Below are 26966 nucleotides of genomic sequence, written 5' to 3' on the forward strand. Positions count from 1 at the left end.
TTATTCCCACCTTCATCTGTTCATGGTTAGCTTGCACCCTCTAGGCTAAAGGTTTAGATCCTTCTATAGAAAGGTTCTATAGATATGTTACTAAGCAGTAACATAACTGTGGATATTCTAAATTATCAGTCTAAATCATGTTTGACCTCAGTACTACTTTGTGGACATGTCCTTTGCAGATAAATGATGTATTCAGCAAGAATTATTTCTTTTTCTCAGCTTTAAATCATTGTTTTAGTTTTTTTATTGAAAGTCCCTTTGAAAAGGAGACGCACAGAGGAACAGTCAATTTACCTTCTTTGTAGTAAACACACAGTTGTTTGTATCTTTATCACTCCAAGAACAAATGTAGCAAGAAAAGCTTCCTCACATTTCTTATGAGTATGCTTTAAAGCAGTTCAGAAAGTCTTCAGAAGTGAAATTTTCAAGAAGGGCATCAGTTAATGCTAGTTTTGGTTCTGCAGCATCCTCTGGGCACCAACCTAAAACAACAGTTTCTCCTCACATGAGTAAACAAATCACCAGATCAATACCAGTTTGGCTTAGATCTGAAGCCATAATGTGGCCTGTATCTAGAGAAGGTAACTGCCTATAGAGAATTTAACCAATAGAATATTTTTCTGTTGAAAGACACATACTGTAAAATGGAAATGATCAAATTCACTTATCACAGCAGCACATCAGTTCACAACAGCTGAAAACAGGTCAGACAAGTTTAGTGTTTTTGTTGCTTTAGTTTTAAGTACATACAACTGTCTAGCATTTGGGAAAAGTTAGGTCCTTAATTTCTTCCAGGATCTCATGTCAATCTCTACATTCCAGACAGTTAAAATCTATCATCTCATTTTTCTTCCAAGGCACTAGGTAAGAGATCTCTCTGTGTACTTTTAAATAGACATCTCTCCAGATTAGTTTTTCTCCTCAGATATCAATATGTTAGAAGTGTATTAATTTCTCAAGCACATAACTGGGTCAGATAAAATGGAACCCCCTAAAGCCTACATCAAAACATCTTGCACAATAGCGCACACTCCTTGTGATTTATATTCTGCAATAAATTACATTTGTATCTATGAAAGAATAAAGCCTTGGAATAATCGAAAGCTACAGTTACTTTGTTCATCTTTGCAGGATCACTCTATACATATAAAGCTTATTTTCTGCAAACAAGGACAACACCAATCCACTGAACAGAGTAATTTATGTTGGAGGGGGCCTCTAGAGATCAAGTGGTCCAATCCCAGCTCAGGTCAGGGCCAGAATCTCATGTAAGCACAGGAAAATTCCAGCCCTGTATTCCTCATGCACGAGACACCCCCAGAAGTAGCATCCATAGTCCAGGAAAGTCTCCACTAGCCATCTCTTTCAAGATATCTTCCTTCTCATAAGATCACTTTTTATAGGATCCTTATGTTTCTGGAATATCACTAAGGTACTAGAGAGACATTTTTCTGGCACAAGGCCATTGCAAGTGTAGGTAGGTCTTAAAATTTCTCAGAGGTTTAATCTAATGGAAGAACATGCCTTCATGGTTTGATTACTTACCTTTAAGTTCAATATTACCAAAAAAAACCCCCACCCAAAACAAAAAAAAAACCCAAACCCAAAACACTTTAGAATAAACAATATATTGCAAAAAAATGTCTATTCATTATGTCATGTTTCACCAAAAACGTTGATCAACTTACCCTGACAGCGTTCAGAACTCAGTGCTATGGTTCTGATTAGCACATTGCAACAATATCAGCCATCCAAATACACTGAAGCACAAATATTACAAAGATTACAGCAGCTATTATAGCTGTAATCAACCAACATATTTTAAGTATCATATTAATTATATCACACAACTTTATCACCTCAACTGGAAGAGGGACTAGAGCTTTTTTCAGTTGCATTGATAGTTGTATTCACCAGATACACAAACATGAAAGTATCTCAGAATCTTAAAAAGACTCTGAATATTTCATATAAAAGGATATATTCCACAGAAGAAAACATAGGTGAAAATGTTTGAGTGCATAAACACATTTCCTTATAATATAGGGAAAATTAAATTAACACTGGAAAAAAAACAGTATGTACATTGAAGTTCACAGCAGCAATCTTGGAAAAATGGGGGGAAAAAAAAGTGTGGGGGGAGAACTATGAATTTGAACACAGATTTATTCTTCCAACTTTCACTTTTTAAAAATGGTGCTTCATTTTTTTGTCTGCATCAGTGTTCTTAAACTGATTTCTCATGCTTTCTAGAACAGTCCTTTTAAACTGAGCTGTGGTGAAATGATACTATGAATCAGTCGTAACTCTGTATCTGGCGTAATTGGATACTGCCTTCTTTGCTCCAGGTAAAGAGGAACAAACTTGTGTGGGTGCTGCTGAGAAGGTTTATGATAGAGCACACTCAGGTCCAGAATGCCAGCTTGGTTCACAGTCCAGGAATTATGAACATGTTCTCCAGGCTTTTCAAAAACAGGAGTTATTTTTGGTGCACATTTTCTTTGTAATATAGAACTTGCTAGGTCTTTCTTTATTATTTTCCACTGGTTCTCTTCCAGAAACTTCTGACACAGCTCATCATCACTGAAAAGACAGCCAAAATATTTGGTTGTGAAATTTCACCTCAGATGGAGCCAGAGGTTCCCTATTTATTATAAAATTGCAAGAAGGATGTTGAGTAAGTGCTGGTCAAGTAGCCCAAACACTGTTTTACAGCTTCACAGGTCAATTTGCTTTTCAGACACATTCATTTTACTCACCTAGGATAACGCTTGTGTAATTCAAGAACTTCTCTTAAATGCACTAATTTTTCAAAGCTGTCCTTCCTCAACCATATGACCTCAGCATCCTTACTGACTAAAACCATGCTCCGCCTATCTTGCATATGGTCAGGGAAAAAATGCTGGCTGATGCCCTAGGGAAGAACGTAACAATGAAAATGATCTGTGCTGTTCAGCTGATGTTTTCATACACCATATCTTAAGCATAATTTGAGAGGCTTGTTATAAGATGCATTTTAAAGGGAGGGTTTAACCAATATCATTAAGGAAGACTACTTGAGAATCTCTTGCCTGCTGTTTTCCTTGGTATTTGATGTCAATTGATACTGTTATTAGTGTGAAAATCTGATTTGCATGTCTCCCTAGCAACTGCAGAAAAGTCTTGTTTATATCTATACTTCAGCCAACTCACCTGTGCCCCAGAAACAGTTCACTCTGAGGGAGTGCAATGATTTTCCTGCTGCCCACCATCTCTCAAAGTAGCAACAAAAATTGTAGCTCAAGCTCCAGAGGTCCTCTTGAGGCCCTCTTGTAGCCCAACCACAGATAATGCTGATGGGGCACATACCCTGAATCACCATATGCCTTCTTCCCTTGGTTTCAGACCTTATCTGACCATCATAATATACTAACTACAAGCAGCCCAGAGTCTATGAACCCAGAAAATGATCCCACATGGAGTATTTTGGCATTGCCATTTGGCACTGGAAGAAGAAAGTAATGTGAGAAATAACTGGCAGGGCCTATTGTTATGTCAAAACATCATCCATCAACTTGCATCAACAGATAAGCATTAAAGGCTGCCACCTTTGTACATGGCAAGGTTTACTTTGTAATCCACTGCTGAAAATAATAGATGAAGCTTCAGAAGAAAGCTTTTATCTTCAAAATTTCTCATCAAGTATTCAACGTTATCTACTTCCTGGGCAGAGCCATCTGATTAACTATTTGATTAATTACTGAACATATATAATATCAGAAAGCACAAAGAAATGATTTGTGTAAGTTCTCCACTTACAATCTGGTACTGGCCAGGAGACTTTTTGGGTGGTTTGTAACAGGGAAGGTTGGAAAGATCTTCCTGTTGAATAGCACAGACGTTTTTAATGGCAGTTCCTTTTTGGAAATACTCACCACAATTTCTTCTTCGTGAACTTCAGCAACTCTCATGTAAACTGCCAGGGCATGATCAGTGGGTATCTCTCCGTATGGTGTCAAAATAGTCTTTGTCTTGTGGAAGAGCCCAGACATTTCCCTCTGGCCAATTTTTGTGTTATCACAGTCATCATAGCTACAACTCCACACAAAAACAAGTAAAGGGTTGAACTTTTTTTTCCCCCCTCTAAACAAGCATTTTGCCGTAAAGTGTTGTCAAGTAATGTAATTTTTTGTTATGACATCTGGACAATAACAAAATTATAAATTTCACATTTGGTCATTCTGTGTGTCAAAATCAGCACATCTCATTACCTTGGCTGCAGTGATGTGAATGGGAGTTCTTCCTTGGGAGTTTTCTGTAAGTTTTCCTTCCAAGTTATCTTTGGGTTGGTATATTGCCTTTTTTATCCTTAAGATTTCTTTGTAAACACCTTCTCCTTTTTCCTGCTTGGTTCCCTACAGGTTTTAAGATCTACCTTTCTGTATTCTAAACAAATGCTCCCTGAGTAAAATCTTTCACTCCCATGCTTCAAATGCTGCCATCTTCCTGTACCCAGCTTTGGCCTGTCCCTGCATCCCATGATCACCTATTTTCTAAGTGCTTCAGAAACACTCAATATGTCTAAGAGGGAGCTAACTAGCTACTTTTCTAAATCTGTGTCTTTTGTAACATCTTCATTATCGGTACTACATCTTTTTTATCCTCTCTTCTCACACAATCTATATTCATACAGACAACGCACACATCTTATTTTAAGGTCTGCCTAAATTTGAACATACCTCGCCAGGGAAATGTACCAAATACACACAGTGGGGATGTAACTTTTCTATGTGAAAGCCAAACTCTGTATGCTACAGGGAGGTCGATTCTGGTCGGGGGGGGGAGGGGGTTGTTGTTGTTTTAATACTGGCATGTTTCCCTACATCTTCAAAGAAATAACACTTTTTTACACCAGAATAGTTTTGGAAGCATCCAAACTCACTTGCTTTCTATTTTTCAAATATCATTTTTACTATAAGCCTGAATGCAATTTTTCTTTGAATAAAATATTTTCACAGCCATTTTGATGATTTCTTCGATAAACAATTTCCCAGTGTGTTGAAGTTTTAAAAAGAAGTCAGCAAGATCTAAAATTTATTCATCAAAAAATATGACTAAGCAACAGCAATTGCCTCTCATCCTCCCTTCCCTCAAACCAAAATCCCCACAACCAGTCTTTTCTTCCAAAACCTTTGTTCAGTTCTCCCCATTACTCAGAGAAGAAACTGTCCTCTTAACCAGAAGTACTTCAGAAAATAGAACTTCCTGATTTAGAACAAACATTTCCATTTTCAGCTACTATTAACCTGTTTGAGTAGCACATAAAGGGGCCCTTAACTCATTCTACCTGAAACAGCCTCCTATCTGTTGTTTCTCCAGCTTTTGATTTATCCTTTTAGCTCTTGCAGCAGTGGGATGTCTATTCACATTTTGACCACCCTGGCTCATGTTACATTTAAGGTCCCAAGCTTTGAGATTTGTTAAATCCTGCACTGGAAAGGATTTGCGCAGAAAGTCTTCAAACCTCTTCCTGCCTACAGCTCCTGCAAAAACAAGAAATTCATTCTTCTTGATAAATGGTAGACAAGTAAGTTCCTCACTAAATTCCCAGACTCATGGAATGATCGCTCTGTACAAATCTTTATACTAGTGGGAAATGCTGCTCAGATCCACAAAACAGTACAAGTACAGAACTTCTGCATGGCCACCTCCTTTTGCAGGACAAGGAAGCCTGTTTAATGATTTTTAAATGATACCACAATCCCCATTTATCACTGTACCCCAACCAGTTGTCCGATTCCTCAGTAAAGGTAGAAGGTAAGGCTAAAAGCATATGGCTCTCTCCTTACCATAAAAAATGTCTAAGAGCATGTTAAAAAAGCTCTGGAATTACTCTTTAACCCTAACAACAGCATTAGGGCAAAGTTCAGCTTTACAAGCACCTGTGACTATTGAGTTTGACCTAGCCTATGTTATACAGGACTTCAGAACAGAATTGCACAACCATCCCTTCCACAATTACTTTCTATCTATGAAATTACAGTAAAAAGATACAGGTAACAAAAGGCAATAAAGTTTCAAGTTACTAACTTGATGGTCATTCAGAAGTTTCCAGATAAAGCCTGAAAGTGAGTGCAACTTACCAGTTTTCCTGGTGAGACAAGGGCTAATCTTGGAAAGATACGTGAGCTGTTGATGGACCCATTTGTGATAGGACAGGCAAGCAGTAAGATCAACTAGGCGCAAAATTTCACAGGTTCCCTAATAACACAAACAGGCATCATAACATTAACATGCTGATGCCCTCGGCAGCTTTAAGCAAATCAGTCTTTTTCTTACTCTGTGAGTAGACGAAGATGACAAGCATTTGCTGATATGTGCAAAAAAAGTTCTGCTTCAGGTATTATATCAACCCTTGATGAATGTTATGATTCAACAATGACAACATTGAACAATTACTCCCCTCTGATTTTTCCAAATACCAATATTTACTTACAATATTCTTTAGAGGCAGCAAGAGAGGTATACATATATGGTTTTCTTACAGTGGAAAAACTAGCATGAAGGAAAGTAGCAACAACCTCAACAAGTTGCCTCTGAATTCTTTGAGAGTGGCAGATTTGGAGCCTGCTTCCAAGACTGAAGCTTGATTCAGCAGCCAGTGTTGCATTCTCATCAGTACTAAATAAGCCCTTCTCTGTAACAGTACCTTTTCCCGGACAGTCTATTGTACTAGTCTTTCTCTAAATTATCTAAATAACAGCAAACAAATCTTTTCTAGCTAAATTAGTAAACAATGCTACAACACCTCATCCCAGAGAGACAGCATGACCACTGGAATGAGTTGACAAAAACTCCCCTGAAGAAAGTTATGGCAACTGGAAATCTGAAAAAAAGCCCAAATGACAATATTGACAGCTTATGATATGATTAGCACTAACTGATCATGGGTCCTAGAAAGCCCTCCCAATAAACTTAACCTGTTATTTTTGTCATCAGACAATGCTACAGAGAATAAACAAATTTATTCCTCTTCAAATATCTCAAGACAGTTACCTTCATGGAAAAAAACAAAAATATGCCAACTATTGCCTCTGGTTCTGGGTTTAAGTAGTATAATTCTGGGCAAAGCATTTATTGCTGACTCTTTTCTTACTATCATTCAGCTGGTAGTCAGCTGGCAAGCCACTAAATAACAAACACAAAGTCTTTAAAGCATCTCAGAAAAAAACAGGAAGAATCACTGCCTTACAGTGCTTGCATATAATACATTTGTGTATGATGTCACTAAAACATCTCTGGAAACCCTATTGATCTTTATAATATTATGCCTGAAAGGTAATGTGTATTTTTGTGAGTCCAGAGGCCTGCCATGCCTCTTCTCTTAGGAAACTCTGGCACCACAAAATTAAATATGTTTTCCCTACCTAAAGCCATTTCTGATGCAGTTGAGGCCCTGTAGCTCATTGGAAAACAGTTATTTCAGCACTAATAACTGCTCCCATCAAAAAAGAGGAATTCATCTATTCCAAAAGCAACAGACAGATAAAAGAGTAAATATATAACACGTAAAGTTTCTCTCAAGTGTCTTTTGATAATTACCATTAATATTAAAAAAGTTAAACTATTTCTGTTAGAGAATATGAGAAAAAATGTGTTTCTTGCCATGAAGAACTTGTGTATTAGGCTCCGACATATTAACTGGTAACTTACACTGCATAAGAGATCGAGTCTTTGGTAAAATAGATTCTACACAGGGTTTGCAAAGGAGTCGGACACTAAGTAAAAGCATGACAAAACCAACAGAAACCAAACCCACCAAGGTCTGGCACTAAAGTGCATTATTTCTTACTTCTTTCAGTAATGGCCCATAATTACCATTTTTGTTCTTTTTTGCAGGCTCTAAAGAAATGTCAGCATACCACCAAGAATATTAGCCTTCGGTTAATCTCTGAAGGATCTTACCTTACTAATGAGAATTATGCTGTCTGAATTTGTGATATCTTTTGTTATCACCTGTCCATAGTGAAACTTTTCCATTTTGCAGCTATTAGTTATTGTCACTATTGATCTTTTAGACCATTTTGCAAAGAAGTTCACACCTCTGAAAGAGAAGCAATACAGACACTTTTTTCACAGCCTGCCTGACAATGAACTTGCTGAAAAACATGTTTAACTATAAAAACATAGATCTTTTTGCAGTTGTAACTGATGAACCCCAGGCCATGGCTCCTGGAAATGACAAATCCAGTTCTAGGTTAGTCAGTGTCTTTTTAAAGTTGCCATAGTTTCATGATGCAAAGCAAAGCATTCAGTGAAAATTCACTTTGCCTGACCAAAGTTCTTCACAAATTTATAGAGCACTTTAGTGCAAAAAAATTTGGCAGGATTAGTAGCTGAGGTACATGGATAATCATGAATCCTTACAGAGCAGTTGGTGGCAAAGTACCATGTACAGTTGTCATAGACAGCCAATGGGGAATTTCTTTCCTTGTCATAGAACCTCATGAGACAAGACAATTGTTATAATGCATTTCATCTATGGCCTTCACATAGCCGGGGAAGTTTATGGAATAGATTATACTGTAGTAAAAACAGTCAAACAATAAGCAAAAGTGGGTGATAACACTGTAAGAAATTACTTGATGAAGTTATATCGACAGCATAATTCTTCCTGAAGCTCTTCATCTAATTTATGAGCAAAAAAGTCGTCCTTATCCACCACAAATAGCTTTGTGTCTTCCATACAGACAACCGTAGCAACTTGCCTTGTTCCTTTCAATAGAGAATCTTCCTTTCATGATGAGAAGTGGAGAGAGGGGAACGAAAGAAAGATTAACTTAGTTTATACTAGGAATTTATCCATCAGTTTTGTAATCCAAACATTGCCCCTATTAGAAACTATTAAATGGTCCATCTCACCTAATGCCCTGTCTACTTACCCATGACAGCCAGTGCTAGACTTTTGTTAGGAGGTACAAGAACCCACATACAACACAACTTATCTTCTAAGAAAGTTCCCTTCTCATTGCAACAGAAGGGTAAGTTCTGAAAAGCATAGGAATATAGATCTCATTCCCAAACTCTGCTTATTTCATTTCTTTTCCCATGCATGAAGTAACAGTATTTTTACTGCAGATGCCACTTACTCCAAACTTTGCCCCCTTCTGAAGCACCACTGGATACAGTGCTGTGAAGATGCTGCTACCATCCTCATCATCCATAAGAGCAACACTGCCAAAGTAAATGAAGTAGAAACTAATGCTGCAGTGTCCTTTCTTCAGAATAACTCGCCCACGTTCAAACCTGGAAAACAGAAATGCGGCTGGTATTATCTAGCAGAAATGTAATGAATTAGACCTGTTCCTGAGTTGACTCTGCAGCTGAGATTTACTATTGCAACAAGGTGAATGCGCAGAACTTGAGGCCCAACTAGAACACATCCAGAAATGTAAGTTCTGATTCAAACATCAAAAGTGTGCTGCTTCCTACCCACAGGATGACTTTTTAAAAGTGAAAATTGATCCATTTTCTGCCCTGCTTAAAATATTCAAGGAAATAATTGTTTGCAGTGATCAAAGAGAGATCACTAAGTATTTGGCCCTGTGACTTGAGTTCAGATCTAAATTTTTAGTTAAATACATGTGAGACTACCCAGGAAGCTCGGTAAACCAGCTAAGGATTGCCCAAATTCACTCTAGAGTAGCAGGTACCTGTAAGAAACACTTTCATTAGTCCAGTCTATCTAAAGCAGTTTAGTTTTCCCTTCACTCACTATGAAGTAGTATCTCCTCTTGTATCACTGCACTCCACTGTTTCCAAGGCTGGGGAACATTATGAGATTCACAACTCTGATGACTGAGAAGCACTGATGTAAAGGCTGGAAGTTAAGAACTTCCTATCCCGGTCCAGTGCTAGCCCCTCAAGTTGTGCCCACAGAGTCATTTGTGGGGTTCACAGTGGACCAAATCCACAGCTGATCTGGTTTCAAAACAAAAGAATGGGGAGGACAGTTATTTGCACTGATAATTTGCTGGTGTACATGTAGTGCAAGATCTAGCTCTCAGCACAGCTCTACAGTTGTGCTGGCCTGACTGGAAGACACGGGTGCAGGAGCAGAACGTGTGGCAGGGACTTCCTGCAGGGACTTCTAGAGTGATGGGAGAAGTGGAGCTCACCACTGCCTCCCCCACCTCATGCAAAACATAATGGCATCTTACACTTCAGTCATGCAAGGAATGAACCTCCAGCACAATAAAGCTGAGAGAAAATTCATCCCCAACCATGGGAAAGTGAGGATGATACAAAAAAGTTCTTAAATATATATATATATATTTCTGTGCTTTTCTGGATGAAAGTGGCAGGAAAAAGGCAGAAAAATGGTAGATGAGAATGTGTTAAAATCATACTCCCTAAAAGTGCTTGAGTGTGAATATTGTAGTAGAAGAGGGGGAAAAAATATGAGGTGGCCAGGGAGAAGCAATTCTACGGCTTGCCTTATGTTCAAAGTTAGACATGCACTAGGACATGACATGAAAAACCCATATGCCCAAATTACTGTGAATATGTAGGATTAAAATCAGTAAAGCCCTCACACAATGGATCATCTGTTCTCAGTAGGCTCTCAAAGTCTGGTTTGGATAAGGAGAAGGTCAAGACGACTCCCACCTTCTCCATCTCCTTCCCTCTGAGGCTTCTGTCCCAAGAGACAATAGATATTGCTGCCAGATGATGTAAGCAAAGACCATTCAACAGAGGTCAAACACCTTCTATAACATTGGATTTGCAGCATATTCTTGTTATTAACAATACTATTACACTAAGTTTTCATATGCACTAGTAAAAGTTGTTAAAGTCACTTGCTAGTAGGAAGTTCCCACAAGATAGCACCAGATTTAAGACTTATAATTACAAAGAAGAGCAGTCTCAGCTAAAACTCATCTCACAGGGAACTGATAGTTGGTCCTAAAGGAGACATCAAGGAATTAAATGACAGAAGAATGCCTAATGCAATTTTTTAATTGCAATTTCAAATTCCTCAAGGGCACCTGATTTCTAGTGTGAATTAGTATTAGTAAGAAACTAAAAAACTAACTCATTCATGCAGCTTTGAAAAATCATAGCCATTACAGTTCTTCCAGCATGTAGAAGGCAGACCATAAAATGCACAAAACACCTCAGCTGTGTTAACAGCTGTTAATGACTTTGTTAACAGCAAAGAACATGAAGTTGTTATACCAGTTTGCATTCAGAAGACACTTAGCGGAATGAAGACATAACTTACATGGTTACCTTTCCACTTTTGGCCAGATTTCCTTAGCTGTGAGTTCAGAGCATAAATAGCACTAAAATCAGCTATAGTAAAAATGCATAATGCAAAAAAACCCCCAACCATCTACCATTCAAAGTGAATCACTTTAGCCAGAAGAAATTGCAATCTCAAGCTGTAACTTTGATAGCTTTCTATCTCCTGCAAGCAGCTTTGTACAAACTTCACTTCCTCTTCTGTTCTCCATTCCGGTCTCTTCCTGGTTATCTGGATTACTCTCAGAGGTAAGTGATCCTGAGAAAACATCCAACACCTAATGAACTAAGTGTTAAAAGTAGAAGCCACAAACACCTCTACACTTCAGAAAAATGAAGAGTGTCATCTTTAAGAAACATATGTAATTAATTCCCAATTCTCTCTCTCCCCTTTCAACTTTAAGAGAAATATCTGCGAGAAATTGCTAAATTTATCTCTAAGACAACAGTGCTCAGACAAAGTATGACTGAATTTTTAACATTGTCCATTAGGAATTAAATGCTAAAACATGATTTTTAGGCCAAGTTTGTGGCTAATTAGCTGAACCTCATTAAAGGGTAAGTTTTTTCCCTCCCACTGCTGACCAGTATAAAAAAAGTTTTTCCTAGGAGACTTTAAAAATGCATTGTCTGAGGAGCAAGAAGGCCTACTTCTACCATTACATTCTTCAGTTGCTTGTTCTTTCTGCCATCTCCCTTTCCAAACACAACTTAAACACATGGTGCTTGACTGTTCTAAGAGCTGCCAGCTCACGCAGCCAACAGAAACTGTCCATCAAGTTTTCATACAGGGACACCTCCATCTTCCCTCATGGTGAAAAGCAGAATTCCACAAGCCATCTTTGAGGAGAAAAATATGAGGAGCTCTGCAGCAGGCAAGAACACAAAAGCAGCTGACGCTGTTCTCAGGAGCTGGAGAGATCTGACGTTTTTTCTTCTGCCCAAGAAGTACTGCAGAGTGCATGGGCACAGCCTCAGGATTTGTCCCTTGCTCAATTACAGCTCAGATCAGGAAGGCTGAATCCATATCTGAAGGCTCTGTTAGTTCTTGGGACTTGACCATTTATGACCCCAAACTAGTTTCACTGAACCAGTGCAAATTCCAAGCAGACAAGGGAAATTTGTTTTACAATTTACCATCTTTAGATTTAACCTGACACAGATGTTTATAATCAAACCATAGTAGCTGGTTTTCTAAACACCATGCACTGCCTGCTTTGCAAATATTCTATTGACATGCTGTCAAGTGACCAGGTTATGCAAAATGATTAGAAAGTGCCCTCATGTGATGGGAGAGGTGGTGGGGATTCAGCTGTGGTCCCCGCCCTGGTACGAGTTTGGCTCAATAATTGTTGCTCCTTTTTTTGTGAGACACCCTGAACATGTCAGTGATTTGCAGACCACCTGCAGAAGAACAAAAGGTACCAGACCTTTGAAGCTCTGAACTTGCTGGTGTTGAAGGACAGTTTGGAATGTTTCTTGTTCTGGATAAAAAGAACAAAACAAAATATATTGGGAAAGGCTTTGGTTGTTTTAGGCTATCACAGAGTTAGCAAGTATACACTAACATTTCCTCATAAGACAAATTTCTGTAGAACTAGTACATTGCCTATTTTAACTTAAAGCTTACTCTGTAAAAAGCATCTATTAGAAAGGACTTCAGACAAAAGCTCACCACAATTTCATTAAAAAACAAGCTTTGCATTTACTTTAAGAAAATATACACTGACAATACAAGATCAGAAGGTACCACTGGCCCAGTTTCAATGTGCCATGCAAAGATGGCAATGCCTGGATGAGTATTCATTGACATCTGGGTAGATATTCATGTAAACATTGAGGTCTGTCCCAGCCACTAGGCATCTTGTCAAGCAGAACAGAGAAATGCACTAATTCTAATACTTGAAGAGATTTACTTTTATTTGCAGTAGAAAAATCCTTTCCTTCCTGCCAAAGAACGGGAGCTTTACAGAAGTCATGTTGTCAGTTTCTAATCTCTTCTGCTCCTGCAGGTCTTCCCATAAGATCTTACACATTTTCTTCATGATCTTGATGTCTCTTGCAAGTTTGTAGAACTTCTTGAGAGAACAAACAGAAAGGACGACTATGTCGGAACATGAAGACAGATCATCCCCCTTTCTTAAAGGGTGCAGTCAGGACTAGCAGCGAAGGCATTAGTCTCGGTATGAGGACACTTGGATTGGACTCCTCCCTCTCCTGCTGAACTCCTCCTGATGAAGATTCTCTGTTTCTGACTCTCCTATTGCCATTTGATTATCATACCTAATTATATTTTAAATAGTCTCTAAAGACAATGACTATCCTACAAACAACAGAAGCAGTCTCTGATCTTTGCTGGAGCCACCAAAATTCACCAGCATTTAACCAAAGGATAGAGCTGAAAATTCAATAGTATTTTGGTAGCAGCCTATGTTGTACTGACACTGTCATGCTGTAGAAAACCAAGTATATTAGAAAAATAACCAAATGGCAGATCCAATACTGTGTAAGTTTTCGCTCTCTAGTTCCTTCATACTGAGGACCCAGAAGTCAACAGTTATGAAATCACTATACTACAAAGAGATTTGCATCCTCCTCTGAGCCTTATAAATCTTCATTAGAAAAAGGATGCGGAAGAGAGAGAAATTTAATTTGCTTAGAACGACATGCTCTTGTTTAAACAGGCAGACTGCCATTAACAAAACCCCCCAGCATGCCAAATGACCAGCCAAGCTGCATTGCAGAGTGCTGAAGATGGCTGTTGTAGAAACATGAATTCCAATTACCAACATTAAAAAAGACCTGATTATACGTGCCCTAAAAAATCTGTATCCTCTAACCACAGTAAGTGTTATTAAAACTGTATTAAAGAGCCACATGCAAGTAACTATATGCATGTGAACTACATGCAAGTAACTATATGCATGTCTCTATTTTCTTTTTCTCTTCTTTCAAGTGCATACAATCCGGCACACATATATCACTTAAACTATCAGGCAATCAACGGCAACTTTTCCCACAAGAAGGTTATCATATACATACCTACTGCAGGGTTTCTTCTACCTAGCATAGGCTAATGGACTATTTAGGAGGATTACTCCCACAGCATTCAGTGCTCCTAATTGTCTGGCCAGGAAAGATCCCTTATGACAAGGACACTCAGCTTTTGTCCTCAGAAAGCCTTCAATGCCTTTTAAACCCTTTCTGTACTAAGACACCTGTGGATGGGGCCCTATATGACAAACATCCACTAATATCTTCCATGATACGGCAGTAGTGTTTATGACTGTTCTTCTGACGACTCCCCAGAAAACACATTAAATCACTTAAGAAAATAAACATCACATGGATTAGAAATGGAATGAGATACTAAGATGTAACACCTTATACTGGGGGGGGGGGAGACCCCCACCACCACACACACACACTCCTTCCATGTGTTGAGATTGTGTCTTCCCTTTCTCCTCCCCCAACGACATACCTTAGTTGCTGCTTGTTGGATAGACCTGCTGGATACCTTCTGACCTACACAGAAAAAACAACACAGCCTATTTTACACAATGCTTCTTTCATTCATTAACAAGGTGTGCTGTTGCTGAGAGAAGATAATTATTACTAATGGGATAGGCTCTGAAGTTTATTCCAAAGAAAGTCTTGTTCAGAAGGGAAGGGCAGGTCAAAAAACTTCCTCAACAAAGATCCATGAAGAGCAGTATCTTTTCACAGCCCCATCCTCAGCTATAGCACGCTTTCTATCCTTATTGGAATAGATTCTTCCCACCTAGTCTTCTGAGCACATATCTGCTTGAATAGGCTTAAGGGAACAAATCATAAGTTTCAATCAACAGCAAGCTATTATCCACAAGCAAAATCAGGAACTCAAGTGGTAAAGAAGGGGAGAGGCCAGTTTCTCAATATAAAGCACTAACAGTAGCAAGAAACTATCCTTTCCTCCTTGTTTTCTCAAATCTCTTCAGTTACTGTGCATGAAGCAATGGTCCTGTGAAATCTGGGTGTTTGCTATTCATCCAGCTCCCATGCTGGAGGTGTGGTTGATAAACCACAAACAAAGCAAGGACAAAAAACTTAATGAAATTAAAGGAACATAGAGACTTAGGATCCTGGGGAGATGAAACAAACAATGACACAAAGGTAAACCTCACCAGTATTTACTTGTGGAGGGAACTCATCAACTGCTGCCAACAATGTCACAGTGAAACATTGAGAATGAGAGAGCCTGAGTGCAGGGGATTTGGGTGGGAGCTCTAGTAAGTGTGAAGGAAGAGAGACTTGGATGGAAACTGGGCATGCTTGAGGTAGACAGAGCTGTAATCATAGGGACAAGGGGAGCAGCAAATCAATTCAGTTGGGAAAAAAGGCATACTTTCCTCGGTAAGATGTAAAGGAAAAAGAGGCTATATGCCTGTGTTAGAGCTCCAAGAGGAGTTTCTTCTTTGTATTAAAAGATAAGGATGGGCATCTCAAATTATGGGAAGACATTTAGTTGTCTCTGGTACTCACCAAAACTTGGGCATCTCTCTTGGTCTGGAGGACAGGCCAGGCTTTCCTCTTCTTCCATATCTGCAAATTCCCACCATGAACTCACCCAGCCCACTACTGCCGCGGATTCTGGATCTGCACCAGGCCTTTGTGATGGGCTCGCAATCCCATTCCAGAGTCCTGTAGCCCCCAGCACAGCCTCTCTGGCCCTCCCCACAGGGTCCTCATCTTTCACATGCCCTCAGGACCTTCTTCCACCTGGCCTCCTTGAAGTTGTCCTATTTGCTCGCTCCTTCCTCCCCAGCCCTCAAGTAGCTCTTGTATCTCTCTCTGTGAGCCCCCCATAACCACAACATAGACCATATCTTTAAAAGAGAAAGTAGTTTACATTTGAATAGGAATATTACACATTAAATTACTATATAAATATATATACATACATACGTATACACACATTTGTGTCTCTAGATTTTGTACAAGCTACAATAATCTTCATACCACATGACCAAGTTTGGGTTCTTGAACAGCACAAAAAGGACTCACATTACTGTTTTCCTTCCAAGAAGCTGCCAGCCTTGAATGAGAGCTATGGACATGTGTCTTTTTATGACTTCTCTACCTTTTAGCAAAAAGTTATTTTTGCAGGCACATACATAAGCAGAGTCCTTCTTGTGATGCCAACCAACCACTGTTATGAGTAAAGAACAATGAGAATAGACTGGAGAATAATTTCCTCATTTACAGTGCTGTGGAAGTGCAGGATTTCTAGGTTTGCAAAATGAACGCTTGAACATAATAACCGCAAGGAAACAAAATAAACACGAGAAAAACATCTACAATTCCAACGCAAAGTCATAACTGACTTCTTTGTATCAAATGATAGAGCTTTCTCAGAAAAATCACCTTGAGTATTCTATTCAAACAAGTTTAAGTGCATCGAAAGTGATATTGTTTACTTGTGAGGTTTTTTTATATGAATATAAGAGATTTTTTTCTGTAAACTAATTGGATTTTAGTGAACTAAAATGTTAATGTGAATATAGAGACTGGGCATGAGTGATCAGTTCACGTCCCCCATCAGCAACACACACAAAACTAATGTAAATATACTCTTTAAAGAGGAAAGGTTATGTTAAATTAAAAGACAACATAGTAATAAACTGGAGTACACATTTGGAAGATAAAGAACTAGAAATCTGGGAAAATGAAGGTATCTGGAAACAAAAATGTGAATATCAGCTGAAGAAACGTTTCAAATAAATTTTTTCTATGAACAGAACTGCAGCTCTTATCCCCAGTTTTCAAATCAACTGTTTCCTCTTAATTATTTACTGCTTCTTTAAATTTCTTCCAACTTTCTGTTCTATTGTTTTCAGGTTACCATGCAATTCAGGCTAGATTACAAAAGTCACTTCATAGCTTGCTAGTCAAAATGGACTAAAAGAGCATTTCTTTCAGATGCAAGCAATATCCAAAAGTAGAAGTACCTTCAGAAATACCATTCAGCACAAGATTAGATTGTAGCTCATGGTGGGAAGAACAGTGACTGTTCAAGAACAGACCTGTCAATGAGGGAAACTAAGCAAGAACTGGTGGAAATGTAACTTATCTTTCCTTAACTTTTTACTCCAGCCACAAATTCATCACCTTCTTTGAAGGAAACTAGAACTGAAATAACCTATCACTGGTAATCTTTAGCTGTAATTTGTTCTTTCGAGAACAAGCATTCTCAAAAAATGAGGAGCAAATCTCAAAAATGAGTAATAATGAGAAAGGTGATACACCTTGTTATGCATTAGTTTAAATCCTAAGAAAAACAGGTGATGGAATCACTGAATACAGCAGAGTGGAAGGAGCTACCCATTTTTTAGCATATTGTTGCTGAATTTGAAAAGACAAGGTAACTGTTGGCTGTGTATTCTGTAACTATGATTACAGCAGGACAGAACATCCATTCTGGACAAATTTTCACAATTTAACAAACAAACAAACAAACAAAAAGAACAAAAGGGTAATCCTCATGGGATTTACCCACCCAGAAATGAGTATGGCAGACCACAAAAGAAGTCAGTGTAGAAACAAAGTATGAGACTCCAAAGAACTGAAGATTCTCTATGCATGATAGAACACTCTTATTTAATAAGAGCATTACCCTATTGGAAAGTTCTAATTTAAGCTAACCCACAAACATTAGCTTTAAATGAACAACATCAATAGTATTAGTTAACCTCACAGAAGTTAATATATTTTAAGGTAAGACTAAAATATAGCACCTACTTAACAGATGCTGCATATAGAAGTTTTTGGAACCCAAGTTCAATGGGAGACTTTAGAAAGCTTTAGCTTTAAAAACACAGAAGGAAATTAAAAATAATTTAAAATGTCCAGTATCTAAATTATATTTGTGAATGCCTTGAATGCATGTTAACAAAACTATCGATTTAAAAACATTAATCCTTATGTTCGAGTAGTATTCCTTTGTCCTCTACATAATTCAAACAATCTTTTTCCTCTTTTTTAGTGTGAAAAAGAGAAATTCCTCAGATTGCATTCTTGTACAGCATACAGAAAAAAATTTAATTTTCTGATCAAGTTCTCAAAAATTTAGTAGGAACTAATAATGGAACAGTTAGTATTGCTGTACACAGACTGCACACTGCTCTAAAAATTCAACATCTGAAGCAAACCATGGCATTCTTTAACTTGGTATCTATGTTGGGGTCAGTTTCATTTACTGCTCTAAATGGATTCCAAGTTATTTGTATTTATAATTAAAGAAATGTGTTTGTCACAGATCATGTAACTCAGTTCTTGTCACTTATGGCTTTGGCTTAAATGTTGCTGAAAGATATTCCTTGATCATATTCAATTTTTAAAAGATTCCCATTAACTATTTTAAGAAATACAGACCACTTTAGTCAGAAGTTGCTACTGCTAAAAAAAGACGAGTTTGTTTTCTGAATGCTATAATGACAGCACATTTACACATATTGCTTGGATTTATATTAGTTGCTTTATCTTCCTGGGCCTCTCTTTGTTAGTAATGCATCAATAAGCCCCACATCAGGAACAGCAGCAGGTTAAATCATATCTGTCTGAGTTTATAATGTAAGGGCATAAAGCAAAAAGGAGGTAAGCTGAAACTGCAGCATCAATCATTTTCCAGGAGACAGGACTCCTGCTCTTAGATGTCAACAAAGGCTGCAAGCAGCATATAACCTCATTATAAAGCCAGAGCATGAATTTAAAGATGTCAAAGTTGAAAACATTCACTGTTACAATTCATACACTTCTTCATCATTCAACCTTACTTTCACCTGGCAACCTCACCTTTCTCCTTTCCTTGATCTTCACACCATTAACATTACGATCAGGTCAAAGTTGCATTTTCTTCTTCCCTCATCACCTTTGAAATGTAGCATCTGGGACCTTCATTTGGTCACAAAACTATTGCTGTGTTGAAGCACTTTGTTGTTGGATTCTGTGATTTTAGAGCTGGCAGACTCTACGGTCTTTGGAGCACCGTAACTGTTGAGGGTCACAAGGAGATAAGCAAAACCAATATTTTGATCCACATTCTAAAACTAAAGGATTTAATTGTGGAAGACCTTCAGAAACGCCGACCAAAATGAGCCATCTGGATACCATCCAAACTACTCAAAACTTGAAATAGAAGAGAGAGGTGGAATTCCAGATGGGAAGCGAATGACCTGGAATTGGCACTGAACCATATCAGCTGTAAATCAAAGCAGCTGTCCGTCAGAACTTGTGTAAAATATGCCTAGTCTGAATGTCACAGTGCCATTTAAGAAGAATGGCACAACTTTGAGAGTATCCACCTTTCTTACCAAGACATTTTGAGTCCTCTGTTTTGAAAAATCCTTACAGCTTTCACAGATTCAAATAGGTGAGGAACTCTGGCAGTCTCTGATTTTATCTGTCTCCACAGACAATGCTGTTTCTCTGGGTTCTTGTTTAACATGGCTCACACAGATAATACCCTCTGGATTTTCTTCAGCTTAAAAACAAAACAAAACATTAAAGTTCAAACTCTACTGATAACACTTCAGCCCCAATAACTGTATGCATTTAAAATAAAAATAACAGTTGTGGAAGTAAAACTAACAGGCAAGGCATTTGTGAAGCTAACTGCTGGGTAGTTTGACAGCCAGCTATGTCATCTACTGTGTTATAAGACACTGCAAGCTGACATGAATTTGCTGCAGTAAATGCCCCCTCAAGTAAGAGTATTTAAAAGGTTCTATCCACAAAAATTAAGCTTAAAAGTATAAAATTACTTTCCCCCCCAAATTTTTCCACCTTATGAAAGTTCTTTTTTTTCTGTTTTAAAAGAAGGTGCTATGGCTGAAAAAATTAACACTTAAAGAATGATTTATACTTTAGTCATGATTGGCATAGCCATTTCTCAATGACTCCACAAATAAAGAAACACCTTATTCTTAAAGTACCACTTCTGTAAGAGAGCCTAGAACATTTAGGATGATTTTAACCAAGTGTATGTATGTATATGCACACACACACACACACACACACACACACACACAAGAAAAAACATCTTGAAATATACACTGATCAAACTGGTAAATTCAATTATATAGTGTTTCCTCCAAATAAACTCTATAACATCATTCCCTCTTCAATCTAGACTGTGTCTTGTCCTCCTGGTCTCCAGACAAAGCAAACTGGCCCCTTAAAAGAAGTATCTGTGCATTTTATAGGTAAGTCCTCTACACAATTAGGAATGGCACCAACATTCTCACAATTTCCAGATACAGGCTGGAGACCTTGAGCAAAGGAAAAACACAGAATAAAAAGAAAACCTCAGAGAAACAGTGAGTTTAGTCCTTGTAGTCGTACAGTTTGAATTTTGTTTTGCTAGATTTCTTTTATATAAAATAATATTTCTTTAAAAATTCACTTGCAACATTCATCACCTAAAAAAAACTGTAACAGAGAGGCAGCAATGTCTAGACTGAATTAATAGGTTGAACAACTGAGTGAAGGAGATGCATTTGATGACCTCTCTGAAATTCTTTTATCCAAAATAGAAACAGAATTGCTCAGGAAAGTAGTCAAATTCAATTATAAAAGGGAATTCATCAACTGCACAAACATTTGAGTACAATGGACAGAAAATTCCTTAAATTTAACTTTGACAATACTGCCAGTAAAATATCCCAATGTTACTTTAACAGGTCTGAATTCCAATTTATTTTCTCATGTATACTTATATTTCCATTTTATTGTTTCCTCATGTATTGTTATATTTCCATTTTTCAGAATATTATAGAATTTAGTATAAATTAGATTTTGCTGACCTGCAAAAGTCATCAGGACATACGGGGACAATTATGACTATGGCATTAGGAATGTTTGGCCAGTAATTTGAGACATCTTAATTTAGATGTTTCTGCATAACTACTCACAGGTCATCTTTTTAGAAATCATGGACTTTTTAGAAATCATGGAAAAAATAAGGATACTCCACAGTTAACATTTCAGACTCTCTGCAAAGGCAAGAGAATATGTTGCACTGATCTAAATATGCTCCATATCTGACAGCTTTTCTTTGTAAAGAATTAGAAATTATTCTTCAATTTAAATGCAAGATTTCTTCTCAACCAGGTTCCATGGCTGAGAATTCAAAGACTGAATATATACCTGACAACCATGGTTTTAAGGGGCCTTCTATTTTGAGAGAGGAAATGTTATTTATGGCATTTAATATGTATTTTCAAAGTATTTTCAGACAGAAGTTTAAAATTCTAAGTAATTATATACAGCTCTAACTGATCACTCCTAAAGCATATTGATAAATACAGGATCCTATTTAAAGGTTATTAAAAAAAATTTACCAACCTGCTGAGACAGTGCAAAGAAAGAAGTCACAGAAAAAATGTTTCTTACCAAAAGTTCTAAATAGACTGAATATTGATTATTTTTTACTCTTATTTTTCCTAACAAAATCATATTTTTGAAAAATATCGGTTTAACTAAATACTAGGATTTTGGGCAAAAATTATGTTCATCAAGAAGGCTAGTATTTGGTCAAAGATAATGACTTTTTAGTTGAACTGTTCATCATAATTTAAAATGTCAATGGTTTTCCATTAAAAAGTTTTGAAAAGAGGGTTTTGTTTTAGAAAAATTAGTTTTTACAGTAAAAACTATTCAGAATCAGCTGAAACAGGTCTATGCTGCAACTTACTAAGTGGATGGCTGTCCATGATCCGTACTGGAATAGTCTGTACATCTCCCAAGAGAATCTGATGGACTCCTCCTTCCAGGCTTCTGGTGTCATCTATCCCTCCAACTGCTACCAGCTGGCCCATGGTGACCAGACTCTGCTCAGAGCCAGGTGGATGCCCAAAAGCAGAGCCTGCAGTGCCATGCTGTGTTAGGCCAGTGCTCACTTGCAGACTGTGTTCCTGACTAAGTTGGTTGGTTATTGCACTCCCTATGGAATCCAAGAGACTTGCAGGGCTGGGAGGAGAATGGTTATTTACAGCTATCAGGGCTGTTGATCCATTTGTGGAGGTAAAAGTTGACTGCAGCTGTAAGCCCTGTGAAAGAGAAGGTAGAAGTACTAAAATATCATTTACAGCAGGAGAAATTTGTGTTTAATGCTACATATTTTGCTACACTGGAACTGGATAACTTCTGACTTCCTACATATCATCTCATTCACACAGTCAGCCTTCCTTAGGCCAGGGTTTTATTAGAAAAAATATAGGACAAGGGTGTCCAGTAACATCTAAAAGACCGCTTGTAACCATAACACTCTAGTTTAGAACTGATATTCCATTTCAAAATGTGACAAGTTTCTCCAGCAGTGCCCATTCCCAAGATGGCACTAAAAGCTAAGCATACAGCTTTAAAAAGAGAGTGGGCTGGGGCCAGACTGTCTTCAGAAAGAAGGGAAACAGCAAATAGAACAATATCTTACCACAAGCTGCATTCCTAGGGAAGAGACCATGCTTTTCACTAGGTTTCAGGAAATAAGAAGGCAGCTTTCCAAGGGAGAGGTTAGAGAAGAAGGCTGAGAGAGACAAGTCTGAAGGGAGATGATCTTTAGAAGAAGCACTATTGGCATGACATGCTTATCCCCTTCTTCAGACTTTCAGTCTAGAAGTTTTGCAGATCTGAGTTGGGAGCAGTTTTAGGATTTTAGCAGATTTTCTTAAGAGGCTGGAGGAGGATTTAGAAGGAATAAAACTTAAGACCGATTTATCACCCTGCAGTTTTGCAGCATTTTCATTATGAAATAACTGGATCTGCCAGAAAAAGAGCAAGTGCTTGGTTTGAGGCAGAAATCCACTACCTTCATCTGCTTGGATCTGCCTTCACAGGAGGCTCAAACTTCAAAGTGCCAAAAGATGGCAGTGGGATCCCTTGTTCTACAGCTAGATGCTAAACATGATGTGCAAGAGAAGGGTCAGAGCAGGAGCTGACAGCTGTTTCAAAATCCCTGTTCCCTCAGCCAGCGTTTGGGATAATTAGGTGAGAGGAGACTTCTTGTTCTCAGCTCACCTTCAGCATTCCCAGTGCAAAACATTTGATATTCTGTAAAACTGAGAAAGGTCTGAGATGATTTGACTGTACCTGAAGTTGTGCAAATATCTTGGGCTGAAATGAAGAGAGTGAAGACAACAGCTGAGCTGTTTCTGGTAGCAAGGACTCCCCGCTCTGGTTGGATTCTGCTTTGGTGATGACTGACTCTGTTGGTGAACTCCCTAGAGCGCCATAGAGAGCGAGCAGACAGTTATAACAGATTTCTCTTCTTGTTTAAAAACCTCTTCAGTGAATCCAACAAATAAAAGCCCATTCAGCCTCAATGCAGACATATAAAAACACATACATGTATATGCCATTCTCTCTTTTTTGCAGAACCACCCAGATGCTAAAGAAAAAAAGCTGGGTATGAGGAAAATATATTGCAGAAAGATGGTGTACGTCTGTTCAGAGTGTAAAAAGAAGCACCAATAAATCTGGTCCAGAGAGCAAAGTAATTGCTCCCTACTCTGTGTTTTGAATTTCTAGTTACAATGTAAAGCAAAAACATTTCTATCAAAGCAGCAATTAAATCATTTGGCCACGGTTACATCTTCAGTAAAGGCTCAATAATAGAGAGACAGCAAAAGAAAGAATTGCCTTCCAAAATAAAATTCTGCACAGGAAATCCTGAAAGTCTCCTCACTCCCTTCCAAGCATTGTAGTGGAATTAGGATGACTTCTGTGTTACATCACACCAAATGCAATTTTAAAGAAAGTCCACTTATCTGGAAGCCTTTCAGACTACAGATTACATCATATTCTCAAAATTCTTACTTAATGCAAGAATGATTGACCTCATTTCCCCCAAACTTGTGGAAACTGAGATTCACTGGTAGTAATTTCTGCAAGAAAACTTTCCATGGGATGATTCCATTTCCAGTTTGAGAAAACACCCAAAACATTTTGGATAAGATTGTATTTATGCAGATACAAATGGACATTGCTCAGTTTCCTATTTTGCAGTTTCACTGCTGTAACTGCAAAAGAAGAATGTGCCCTGTGCATATGGATTAGCCTGGTGAACGGAAACCAGAATGGTCAGCAATCACAAAAAGCTTTCTAGCAAGAAATCATATAAAGTTTCCAGCAATCTGAGCAGCCAGGGGTACATTTTAACATGTATACTGAGTTGCAAACTCTAACTCTTTATCTTACTGACCATACCATATAGTCTATAATTCTTTTTGAACGCAACCACTTCAAAGTTTTAGGTTCTTTTTAATACTATAGAGAAATCCCATATACATATGTGAATATTCACATGCAGGAAAAGATAGTAGTTCTTTCCTGAGGCCAACATGCCTAGACATAAAGCAAATAGTTGAAATTCTAATCTACCCACTTATTACATTGAATGGATACTCAGTCTGAATGCTGTAAGTTTAAAAATACACACACAGTTATCTCACTTGTCACTTAAGACAAGTCTTGTCACTTGTCTCACTTAAGAGAGGTGAAAGGGAACATAGAGACTTAAGAAATTTGATGGTTACAGTGATCCTTATACCTAAGAGAGAACAGAAGAAGTGGTACCATATGCTGAAGGACCTATTTTAAACAAAGATGCAGAGTTCTACACAGCAAGGAAGCAAACAGTTGGGTTTCAGTTTTATTACTGCTTGACTCCTTAAAGGAACATATCCATGTAAAACTGTCCCTGTTCAGCACAAGTTGGAATAAAATTAAAATATTTATACAAATAGTGGTTTGAGAAGCCAGTGGGTTTTTTTCCCTTGCTACCATTTCACATACTTGAATGAGAGCTGATTTCTTCAAAGTCAGGTTTCTCTTTTTGCTTAGACTTGTAATTCAGTTATGTGCTTGCAACATTATCAATTACAATCAGTGTGCAAAAACATCCCCACATATTTAAGTAGAGACAAGATATGCTCAAATGAGTGTATATGCTTACATCCGGTGAATTGGTGCATGTGTCGTGCAGAAAACTAAACAAATCTAATTCTCTCTAAATCCCTCCAGAACGCAGTATATCACTGGATGGATGTTTACAGTTTGATAGGCTAATTTGCCTTGGAAAACTATCTGTGAAGGAAGAAGAAGAAAGCAAGAATTGGTCTTCCTGAACCATCATCAGCATACAGGTAGTTAATAACAAAAGTCATCCTTGCTGAGCTCTTTATCACAGCTGCCAAAGGCACATCTATGCTGTGCCTTTCTATAAAAGCACAGAAATATTAATGTAAATGTGTAAGTTTGAGCAGTTACTCTGCTCATACTGCAAATTCCTCTTTTCCCTAAAAAAATGGGACACTATTCAAATTAATTCAGCCTAAAAATTTACCTCCTGTCCTCTGACAGTTGTCCACACTGAAATTCTTACCTTAAGAGCTCCAAGTGTACAAGATGTTTTTCAGTTTAAATTGATTCATTGCAGCAACAGCTAAAATGAGTTAAAAAAAACCAAAGGCCCAACTTAGTGGCCCAACTTAGGCCTGTTTACTAACTGTAAAAACACTGGTGCACACAGAACCTCTCAACGTGCATGAGGTTCACCAGGTCACTTAGGGGAAGTCACACAATGAGCCAAACTTTTGGTGGGTTATTTTTCCTGCTACAGCAAAGGTAAAAAACAGATTAGGAAGTGGCAGGGGCCAAAGGGGGAAGAAATCCAAATATAACAGGACTTCTTCAGGCAAGAACTGCAATGGAGGATAACTGTCGACACAGGTGAATCTTTAAGCGTAACAACCCTGACAGTGCCCCTTTGATTCCTACAGACACTATCAGCTACCTGCAACAAGAAGCACCCACAGTGTGTTCCAGTCAAAGAAGGGAACAAGCTGGCCCTTTAGAGTAATGCCACTGAGATTAACAACATTTAAGCAGTCTGCAGCATTATCTTAATGTAATGCATACAAACAATTGGGCTCCTCTGCCTTGCTGCAATCATATCCCTGCTAAAGCCAACAACTTTCCTGAAGAGTTTCATATGAAACCTATTAAACAAAGGAAGGGCAGAGCATCCACAAACAGGCATGGGAGTTCTCTTTTTTGTGTCACACGCTGGGCAAAATATCCTTGAAACAAACTATTACCAGGGGAAAAGGAAAGAATAATCTCATTTTAAATTTACTATCAGCCACCATGGTCCAATGGAGCGCCTCAACCTATGTGTAATCTTAACTACATGGATAACGCGTACATCTAGTTACAAACATTTTGTTTCAGTACATGTTTTAAAGCTGAAGTAATTTTAGCAAGAACCCTTTTACAGCAAAGAAAAAACAGTGCAAATGAGCATCTTCAACATCCCCTCTCCCCACCCCATCCTCCCAAAACACCCCAGACCTTAGGTCACAAACTTATTTGTATAAAACAAGTTTCTATAAAATCTACATTCTATTCTTGGGGTGGAGTGGGGGAGTTCAATACTTTGTTAGGTGGTCCACCAATTGCTGGGAAGAGATGCTACTTTGGCCTCACACATTACTGAAGAAGCTACGCCACTTAAAGAACAGAAAGAAAACATGACAGAGTGACTGAGCACTGAAACAGGTTGCCCAGAGAGGTTGTGGAGTCTCCATCCTTGGAGATATTCAGAAGTCATCTGGATACAATCCTGGGCAACGTGCTCTAGGTGATCCTGC

At 38.1% G+C, this 26966-nt stretch overlaps 2 protein-coding genes across 5 annotated transcripts in view; both read right to left on the bottom strand.

The window, feature by feature from the left end:
- Positions 1-226: 226 nt before the first annotated feature.
- CNBD2 (cyclic nucleotide binding domain containing 2) lies at positions 227-19169 on the bottom strand. 4 transcript variants are annotated; one of them, XM_067298829.1, is made up of 12 exons: positions 19114-19169; positions 15805-15864; positions 14765-14808; positions 12714-12767; positions 11379-11542; positions 9129-9285; positions 8622-8773; positions 7945-8083; positions 6123-6240; positions 4251-5522; positions 3915-4077; positions 227-2583 (listed from the first exon to the last, which is right to left on the bottom strand). In XM_067298829.1, the coding sequence occupies exons 2-10, from the start codon at positions 15860-15862 to the stop codon at positions 5323-5325; spliced, it is 1086 nt and encodes a 361-aa protein (XP_067154930.1). In that variant the 5' UTR covers positions 15863-15864; positions 19114-19169; the 3' UTR covers positions 227-2583; positions 3915-4077; positions 4251-5322. The 4 variants fall into 4 exon arrangements, with proteins under 4 accessions (XP_067154930.1, XP_067154931.1, XP_067154932.1 ...); XM_067298830.1 differs by lacking the exon at positions 19114-19169 and adding an exon at positions 2760-2914; XM_067298831.1 differs by lacking the exon at positions 19114-19169 and having other exon boundaries at positions 3915-4071.
- A 508-nt stretch (positions 19170-19677) lies between these two features.
- Positions 19678-26966, bottom strand: part of CARF (calcium responsive transcription factor) — a 32628-nt gene continuing 25339 nt past the window's right edge. The window contains exons 13-15 of the mRNA XM_067298828.1: positions 23407-23537; positions 22013-22367; positions 19678-19801 (exon numbers count right to left, since the gene is read on the bottom strand). Coding sequence (XP_067154929.1) covers positions 19683-19801; positions 22013-22367; positions 23407-23537 — 605 coding nt within the window. The 3' untranslated portion in view covers positions 19678-19682. The remainder of the gene's footprint in view (positions 19802-22012; positions 22368-23406; positions 23538-26966) is intronic.

This window comes from Apteryx mantelli, chromosome 6, assembly GCF_036417845.1.
Source record: "Apteryx mantelli isolate bAptMan1 chromosome 6, bAptMan1.hap1, whole genome shotgun sequence".
Lineage (NCBI taxonomy): Eukaryota > Metazoa > Chordata > Aves > Apterygiformes > Apterygidae > Apteryx > Apteryx mantelli.

What these genes read in the sequence shown, in the direction of transcription:
- CNBD2 (XM_067298829.1), bottom strand. Translation starts at nt 15,862, where the DNA reads ATGGAAGAAGAGGAAAGCCTGGCCTGTCCTCCAGACCAAGAGAGATGC. An exon ending in GCAAGTTCAGAGCTTCAAAG is followed by an intron (nt 11,543 to 12,713) that starts GTCTGGTACCTT and finishes ATGTTTTCTCAG; the next exon opens with GATCACTTACCTCTGAGAGT. An exon ending in GCATAATTCTCATTAGTAAG is followed by an intron (nt 6,241 to 7,944) that starts GTAAGATCCTTC and finishes TTGTGTTATTAG; the next exon opens with GGAACCTGTGAAATTTTGCG.